At 40.9% G+C, this 9,085-nt stretch overlaps 1 protein-coding gene across 2 annotated transcripts; it reads left to right on the top strand.

The window, feature by feature from the left end:
• Positions 1 to 980: 980 nt before the first annotated feature.
• On the top strand, positions 981 to 9,055 carry dcun1d5 (DCN1, defective in cullin neddylation 1, domain containing 5 (S. cerevisiae)). 2 transcript variants are annotated; one of them, XM_076873446.1, is made up of 10 exons: positions 981 to 1,128; positions 3,841 to 3,890; positions 4,055 to 4,097; positions 4,689 to 4,785; positions 5,709 to 5,814; positions 6,046 to 6,137; positions 6,215 to 6,323; positions 6,882 to 6,986; positions 7,103 to 7,205; positions 7,781 to 9,055. In XM_076873446.1, exons 4-10 carry the CDS (start codon positions 4,721 to 4,723, stop codon positions 7,834 to 7,836), a joined length of 636 nt encoding a protein of 211 aa, XP_076729561.1. In that variant the 5' UTR covers positions 981 to 1,128; positions 3,841 to 3,890; positions 4,055 to 4,097; positions 4,689 to 4,720; the 3' UTR covers positions 7,837 to 9,055. The 2 variants fall into 2 exon arrangements, with proteins under 2 accessions (XP_076729561.1, XP_004569707.1); XM_004569650.4 differs by having other exon boundaries at positions 5,649 to 5,814.
• Positions 9,056 to 9,085: the final 30 nt, after the last annotated feature.

The following is a 9,085-nucleotide window of genomic DNA, read 5'->3' as shown; positions in this document are numbered from 1 at the left end:
TCTGAGTTAATAAACACTACACAAGTCTCAGGTCAAATGGTCTTTTGCTTACTAAACCTTTAAAAACAAAGACTAGAGACCAGCAGGGGGTCATATAATGACACCTGTTATATGCATATGTTTCTACTAAACTATATTTTGCACGTAGATTATACTTTTTATCCATAACATTTATTTTTAAACTTGTTATTTTGCAGATAAATTGTGTTATTAAAGGACAAGCTCTCACTGCAGGATTATCTGTGGATCAGCTGCCTCTATCCTGTCCATCCTGCTCACTCCCAACAAACATCAACTCCTCTGTCTTTGGCCTCACCTCCTGTCTCCAAACCATACATCACAGCAGGTTATGAGAGCTTCTCTTTTACTCTCGCTATCACTACCTTTCTGTCATAAATCACGTCACCCCTGACACCCGTCTACACCCAGTGCATCTAGCCTGCATCTCCTCTCCACATCTCCTGTGCACTGTCCATGACAGAGATTTTTTTTTTCATTTTACTTTTTTATTTGTAATTTCACTAGAATTAACCTACCTCAATGTTTCGTTTTAGTTAACTAGGATAACCTTCCTTGTCGTTAACTCAGAGTGATGGACGAGTTTTTGAACTGTGAACAGCTAAAATTAAATAAAAAGTTCAGAGGAAACTCTATTTTAGAAAAATAGCTGACAGAGATTTTACAGTTTTGTATAAATGTTAAAAATATTTTAAACTTTATTACACCCTGCCTCTCGCCCTATGACAGCTGGGATGAATGGATGCATGGACATGAGTACATGTGAGCATGTGAGCCAAAAATAAGGGACTATTTCTTTAAGAACTAAAACGATATATTCGGCTCTTCGGGGTGTACATTACAACCATCAGATGTTGTCGTTTGGATAACTGTTGCCTAAGACCATATATCCTTCTTGTAAATGAGGTTAAATGTCGTGTTTTATAAACATCCATTCTTAAAAAAGAGCGTTCGCGCACATTTCTCTGAAGAGGGAAACGCTAATTTCGTTTTGCACCCCCATAAAGCGGTGGTATCGTCCACTCTCGCGGAAACGCCGGCTCCAGCCAAAACTCCGGCATAAGAGAAGCAGGTGGAACTGAGACAGTAGTCTGAGTGTGACTGAAAGTGGTAAGTGTTTAAAACAGTGCCCTATCAATTACCAGGTGTTGCCCCAGGCATCTGTCTTATATTTGCGTCTAATTATGATGCGAGTGATTTAAAGACTTTTGATGCGTGTTTGGACACATTAGCAGACGTTAGCAGAGCAGCTCTGAAACCCGCGGTGCGCCACTAATGTTAGCTAGCAAACAAAAGAGGTTCCCTGTGAGTCAAGTCTGACTCTCTGAAGAAAATGAAGGAGATAAATGTGGAATTTGTAATACGAATCATGTTTTTGTAACATTTAAGTGGCGACAAAATGCGACATCCTGGCACGAAGTCTATTAGTCATTCTAGCCTGGTTAGCTAACGTTAGCATCAAAGGCGGAGACCCGCAGCAGTTTGGATTTTAGCCCAAAGTTTAAAGTTTAACAGAGTCCAGACCCTTAACAGACTTTTTATTCAATATGTACCTGTGTCTTGTGCTTTAGGTGTGTGTGGTGGAGGAATGGTGACGTGTGTTTCCCACAGAGCTTTTTAAACTGCTTCTGCAGCAGTGCTGTCGTTACCATGTTTATTTTTAACAGTTCAAACGCTGGAAAAAGTTCGCGTTTAACGTCGCAGACACTGCAGCTGCGCGACAGTTACGTTTGGTGGTTTTTGTTGAAATGCAAACGTGACAACGCCTGTTTTCTTCCGAGCAGTGTCCTCGTTTTTCTGGTGAGCTTTTATATCAAGTCTGAACACGAAAACGGAAATTTAGTGTGATGAGGCAGTCCCTGTTTGCTCCTTCCTTTTAACCAGCTATGCAGGCCGAACCGAACAAAAACAGTGTTTCCGAACTGGCCCATTTCAATCTCCAACAATGGCGTCACCATTCATTTTAACAGTACTCAAGTGAATTTTGTGCATTTATGAATCGTACTTGTGACAGCTGCTGCGATGGCACACTCTGCCTCTCCACACATCTCCAGGAATCACTTGAATGATCCCAATGGGGAGTAAAGTCACAGAATTCATTGTTGTGTATGTGTCTGGGATCATGTCTACATATGATCCTAAACTTCCAATGGGTCCTATACTTAAAGGCTGTGGTTCCTCAGTGCTGCCCTGAGACAAGTCAAGGTGTCCCCTGAGATTTTTGCATCAACGAAACATTGTAACTGCACAAAGTACTAAATGTCATTTCAGTTGACCTCATTGGCCTGATTGATAGTGAGGAGATATAATTGAGCAGCTGGACTTGTGATGTCAGCAGCCTTCAGCCCGAGTTAATCTGTTAATGCTAATATAGTGAGCTAATGAGGGCCTTGGAAACTAAACATCCTTTTATAGAGAGACTTCACCTGCTTTAAAAGGGTAGAAGAGAGCTGCGTCTGAACCAGAGGCAGCAGGAATCTACACTACATAAACAAAATTTCTAGGCTGCCCACATAATACACCCACAGGAGCTGCTCTGCCATAGAAACCCATGTCATGAAGCTCCCAGTGTACAGTTTACATGCTGATCTTAATGTCAGAGGTTTTGAGGTCTGCAGTTACTGAGTCAGCAGAACATATGTGCTTTACACCTCAGCACGCAGCGATCGCACTCTAACTTTACATGATCTACCACTTTGTGGATTAATGATTCCTGAACACGTCCACTTTACAATAATACAGCTGACTGCAGAATATCTAAAAGGGAAGAAATTTCACCCACTGACCTGTTGCAACAGTGGCATCCTGTTTCAGTAGTACTCAATTTCTGTTAATTCTTTAGAACGACCCATTCTTTCACAAGTCATTCTAAAGGCTGACTGCATGGCTGGGTGCTTGATTTTATACACCTGTGGCTATGGAACTAAAAACACCTGAATTCAAAGACTAAGAGGTGTGTCCCCATATTTTTGACCATACAATGTATGTGTTCTTGTGTGATAAGAGGATTGATGCAAGTCATACTTTAGTGGTGCTCATTGTTCTTAAAATCAGCTAACATTGCAATCAAAAGAAGTGATGATATTTGAAATGAGAGAGTATGACATGGCATTCTGCACATATGAAGACAGCCAAGTCTTAATTTTTGGTTTGCTGTTTGTTTTGCTTTGGCACAAAGGCTTAAAATCACAGCTCTAAAGGCAGAAATCGGTTCTTTCCTTGAATTTCTGAACGTTCAGTTGACCGTAAGGCCAGGAGGGCAACTGCAATGAAACTTCAATTAACAACGACGCACAGATATGATCCGAATGCCTTGGCTTTGGAAATCTGCTGATACAAAGTACTCACGTCATGCCAGTGTTAAATAAATTTTCTTCAATCTTCATTTAAATCTTGAAAGTAGTTGTAAAAAAAAAAAAATAATAATAATAATAATTCTAGTGTTGTTATTTTGATAATTTCATAAATATCTTGAAAATGACTCAAATTCATATTAGCAGAATGAGAGAACACCACACAAATCCAAATATTTTAGAGACTTCAAGCATCTATCATTCTGAATGAACCTGAGCTGCGCTCCTGAGACTCCATTCATAGTCACAGTATCAGATATTTACCCTAAACCGTTCTGGTTTACAGAAACTATAAAAAAAATTTGGATCTCATCTGAGGTCTTTGACCTATGATCAGATTTTTCCTCTTGGTTTCAAAGTGATGGTGGTGTTAGTAATGCCTCGCATGTGTTTTGGCTGATGCCTTCGGTCTTCCTTGGCTGACATTCCCTGAATGATGCTGAGTCAGTGCTTGTGTGCTTTCTCGTAGGAAAAGTCCTGGCAAACATCAGCACGCTGTCAGAAACGCTGGACAAGCTTGTGAGTTTTTGTGTTGATTTGTGTGTAGCAGACAACGCCGGTGTAGTCCGGCACGTTTACAGTGATAATACTGCTGGACTTTAGCGTACAGCATCCATCAGCTTATCGGGTGCTGTGCAGACTTTTTTTTTTTTTTTTTAAACCAGTTTTCTGTTTTATTCCAGCATTGCTTAGATTTGAATGGACAAGGCAGGCAGAAATATACAGGTACAACCTCTCACACATCTCATATATATCTGTGTGCTGTTATTTTTTTATTTATTTTTTTAATCATAAAAACGTTTCACACCATGAATTTCAGTTTACTTCTATTTTAACAGGGAAGGGTAATAGAAAGATGTGTAGAAATAGAAGTATGTTTTTAAAAAACACAGGCGTTGATTTTTATTAAATTTTTTCACACCTACCGCTGCAGAAGGCAGCTGCTTAAAGCCCAAAGATGTACTGATTTGCTACTGACGTTAAACTAATGAAAGAACACAGAACTTAAAAGTCCAGATTTTTGACCCAAGATTAGATTAACTGATTGTTACACTGCGTCAGTGCTCCTCCAATACTTGTTCCATAATTGGCCGTCTCATTTCAACAGTTACCCTTTCAGATAATTCAGTAATCAAAGTGTTTTGAATGTTTTGAATGTTAGAATACCCATCATAGATGGAGGAAATGTTTTGGGTATGAAGCATACAAAGTAAAGCATTTCTGTAAATGTACTTGAGTTGTTGTAGCTGCTAAGATGGCTCAGTCACTCCAGGGTCAAACGGATGTTTGACTGTTGTCTTTGCTCTGTAAATGTAGCCCAGCTAGTGAAGCCCAGTAAAGGTGCCGTGATGCCTGTGAAGAAGAGGAAGCTGCCTGATGCAGATGATCATGAGCAGAACTGTAAAATTACGAGGTAAACAGATCTATCTGCTCACACTGAGGGTGTCCTGTGTCTGCACCGCTAACCTTTGTCTTCTATCCATCCTATGTGCTTCTTGAACCTTTATTGATTACCTTGTGAGATCGATGCTCTCTCAGCCGGGTGTAGGCTTTCTGAGCCCTTCACCTTCTCCTCTTCTTCTTCATTGTGTATTAAGAGTGTAGATGAATGCTCATGCTGCAGTCACAGTGAGGATGTAGCCAAAACGCATATCTTCACACATGTTGTGAGTTATGCTCCTTACTAATCGAGGCACTCAGCACATACTTGTCATCTTAATCAGCACTGCCTCAGTCTTCAGGACTGTAGGAGAGTATCTAAAGTGCCACTTTATTAGGTACCTTTGCTTTATTCTTGGATATAAATGAGGTGGATAATCCATCAGTGCCTCAGCTCTGTACATCATAAATGTCCGTGCAGACTTAATTTCAGGTTTTTAATGAAATATGGTGACAGTTTGAGTCTCATGTGAATAATCACCCGAGCCATTTGCATACAGCAGCATCTGATCTGACTTGGTAGCAGTTGATTCTAAACTGGCTGGCTGACTGGATACACCAATGTTCTTGGAGAACATCCAGCTGTGAGGCAGCTGTGGTAACCACTGAGCCACCGCGCTGCCATTAATCTGCAGGAAATACTGACAGGCTGTTTTCTGAGCCACTTTACCCTGTTCAGAGTCAGGGGTGCTGGAGCCTATCCCAGCTCTCACAGGGTGAAATCCTTTGTTGTATTTTTGCTTTGACTGTAGTCCAGCTGTTGTATAGCTGCCATGTAACAACCTCCTGAAGTTATGGCTGCACATTTATCTTTAAAATGTTTGGTCTGTGCTGAAGTTTTACCCGACCTCTGATCCGCGGTCCGAGGTCAATCAACACTGACAAGCCCTTTTCCAGTAAGAAGTGCCTGGCCTGGTTCCACAAGTACGCTGCCCCCGACAAGGTGTTCGGCCCAGAGGCCATGGAGAAGTTCTGTGAGGACATCGGCGTGGAACCAGAGAATGTAAGTCAGCAGCTTGACTCTTAGTCACTCTGCATGTCCCTTACCTGATGAACTCCTGACCATCAGGAGTCATAGGGTAACACTCAGAAAAGAGACTGTGAGGCACTCATGATGTGAGAATGTTTTATGGAGTTTTATTTTAGCAACAAATGTTTTTTTTCTGTGAAAAATAAAGATGGTAGGAAACAAGCTTTCTTACACTTGTTTGAATCTCCTCTTTCTTTCCTGCAGATTATCATGTTAGTTTTAGCGTGGCATCTAGAAGCAGCAAACATGGGGTACTTCACAAAAGACGAGTGGCTCAGGGGAATGACGATATTACAGTAAGAAATCTTATTCTTTCAGTTTATTTGTGGTTGAGGTTACAAATACGCTTAAATGTGTTTTCGTCTACATGCAGGTGTGACTGCACAGAGAGATTACAAAGTAAACTTGATTACCTGCGCAGTGAGCTCAACGATGCTGCGACCTTTAAAAATATCTACAGATACGCCTTTGACTTTGCCAGAGTGAGTCTATTTATTTTTTGTTATTATTTGGAAGTTAAGCCTGTAAAAATCCTTGAGCATCATTTTGTAATATGTCTGCAGTGTTTGTGCTCCTGACTTTGTGATTGTTATGAGGAAAAGTTGGAATAAAAATAATAATTTAAAAGCGCCAAATTACCACAAAATAGTTCCCTATGGGGTGACCATGTTTTAACCGGGAGGAGCAGATGCTACATTTAAACTCTGAGCTTCTGAAAAGATTTGGTGTGGTGACCATAAATGAAGCTTAACTTCACCAACACAGGCTTTCAGATCAAGTCTCTGAATTCTGACTCTGAGCTTGATGCAGTGAATCTCCCTGCTGATGCAGCTGGATTTTTTTATTTTTTATTTTTTTAAATAACCATAAATGAGGGAGTGTCTTTTCAATTTCAGTGCAGCAACCGTGCAGTTAGGTTTAACTGTTATGACTAATGGGATTGTGGGGGAAACACTCATCAGCGCATTCATGGGATCATAAGAGATATGAACTGCTGCACTTATTACTGAGCTCACTCACTGAGTTGCTTCTGTCCTCAGGATAAGAACCAGAGGAGTTTGGACATGGACACGGCAAAATTAATGCTGGCTCTGCTGCTGGGAAGGTCATGGCCGCTCTTCCCAGTCTTCAGCCAGTTCCTGGAGGTAAATCTCATTGCTCTGATAAAGGAGATGTGAAATCAGCTCATCTTCAAACAGCTCTTCACTCCTCTCTCTGGGTTGTTTCCTCACGGTCTCCCTCCCATTAATGTCTCCCACAGCAGTCCAAGTACAAGGGATTGAATAAAGACCAGTGGTATAATGTTCTGGAGTTCAGCCGGACCATCAACCCAGACCTCAGTAACTACGATGAGGATGGAGCTTGTGAGTACCACTTGTACTAGGAAAATAGTGCAGGCCTCTCTTACAGAGCTGCTTCAAGGCGGGAATATAAACCTGTATGAAATGTCCAAACATGGAATAGGATGTGTTGGCCAGTTATCGCCCCACCTGGACCATCCAGGGCTTTGGTTTGGGAATGGCCGCTGTCGCACAGTTTGTCATAATACACAAGAACACATCTGGATCGGTTCACACTCTTAGGACAGAAGGATGAGCATGTTATAATTCTGGGGGGTCTTCCGTGATGGCTCACTCATTTCTGTGAAAGGAAATCTAATATCTGTCCATCACTTGTAGTCCAAAATGCCACAGCAGTCCTGATGTTAATAAATTTACACCAGCTTCCCTCCATTTTTGTATTGATTTTAAGATTCTTTTATTTTCTAAGTTTTAAATGGCCAGCTGTTTAAGCAAACTTTTCAACATGTATAACTGCAAAAGAATGTTAAACAAGCATTTCAGTTTTAAACCTTAAAATGGCTTCATGTCTTCACTGAACAGTAATAACGTGCAGGCGCACCTTTGTCTATATTTACGGGTTTATTTGTTTTTTGCAGGGCCGGTGCTTCTAGACGAGTTCGTGGAATGGCGAAGAAGTTGGTCAGCTTCATAGCATTAACAGCCACAAAAACAAAAGGATGAAGAGGGAGAAAACTGAGAACCCGGGAAGGAGTCTGGAAAAAGGTTTCATCCACACATACACAGAAATATGGAGTACAACCTCGTCCCTGTGGACCTTCGAATCCCGTTAGAGGCGCCTGTGCACCATCGTCCAAATGCTAAGAGGCCTTCCTCCTGCTGAGAAGACTTTTTTTTTTTTTTTTTTTAAATAGTGTTAATTTCAAGAAAAGAAACTGTCAGAGGGAAAATGAACTGAGAAGAGCTGTGGAATTTATGTTAAATGTTATGTTTTTTTTGTTTTTTTTTTTCCCCCCCATTTTTGTGTCTTGTTTATAGACGTTTTGACAGTAATAAAAAGGAAATGGAAATTCATCAAGCTGCAGAGCCCAGGTTTCATTCGCCACTCCTGCACCGTGTTAACACACTAAGGCATGCAGAAACTGGTCAGCCTGAAGAAATTTACCATTTCTTTTTTAGGTGTCAGTCCAGCAACCCCTGAGCAGATACAGCAGTTATCCCTTTACCTCCTAACACTTCTTATTAGACCACATCCTGCCAGATAACCAGCACCTAACCTGCTAGAAGCAAGTCTCACCACTCTACAGCTATCCTGAAACCCCTCTGGGCAGTTAATTTAGTGAATGCTTTAAAAAAAAAACAAAAAAAAAAACAACAACTTTAAAGGTACTTTCTAAAATTACCAGCTGCAAATGTCAACTAAAACTGTGACCAGCAGGGGGAGTTGTTTCCCCAGAGCTCATAATGTTTCACATTTCTTCTTGGACTTCTCCACATTTACTCATGAGACTCTTTCACCGCTGTAAATAAGAATATATTCTTGGCTGGTTAACGCTTACTGTTCATGTTGTATGCCTTGCACGGTATAATCTGGGCCCTACAACAAATTTTGAACTGCACATCAATTTAGAATGTGTAAACCAGCGGTACCCAACCCCCGGGTCCATGAGTCGTTTGGTACCGGGGTTGTTGGGCTCGGGTGTGAAATTAATGGTTTTCAGGGTTTTTATTGTTAACTCTGTTTCCCTGGGTTTTTTCCCATGTTGTAGTTGTGTCTTATTTTGAAAGAATTATTTACGCTTTACCGTAGCGACCAGAGAGCGTTAAGGGGCAAAGAGGAGGATGTTACTCTCAATGTTGTTGGTGCATTTTAGGAGGATGCTGCTAATAAAGTTGCAAAATTACACAGTTAATTTGCGTTTATTATTATATTTACAAAATAA

The sequence above is a fragment of the Maylandia zebra genome, linkage group LG14, assembly GCF_041146795.1.
Source record: "Maylandia zebra isolate NMK-2024a linkage group LG14, Mzebra_GT3a, whole genome shotgun sequence".
Classification (NCBI taxonomy): domain Eukaryota; kingdom Metazoa; phylum Chordata; class Actinopteri; order Cichliformes; family Cichlidae; genus Maylandia; species Maylandia zebra.
Note: the sequence above shows the minus strand (reverse complement) of the source record. Positions and strands in the feature narration are given on the sequence as shown.

Coding starts and splice junctions, on each gene's coding strand:
- dcun1d5 (XM_004569650.4), top strand. CDS start 4,721: ATGCCTGTGAAGAAGAGGAAGCTGCCTGATGCAGATGATCATGAGCAG. Junction 5,815..6,045: donor TCGGCGTGGAACCAGAGAAT/GTAAGTCAGCAG, acceptor TCTTTCCTGCAG/ATTATCATGTTAGTTTTAGC. Junction 6,324..6,881: donor ACGCCTTTGACTTTGCCAGA/GTGAGTCTATTT, acceptor TTCTGTCCTCAG/GATAAGAACCAGAGGAGTTT.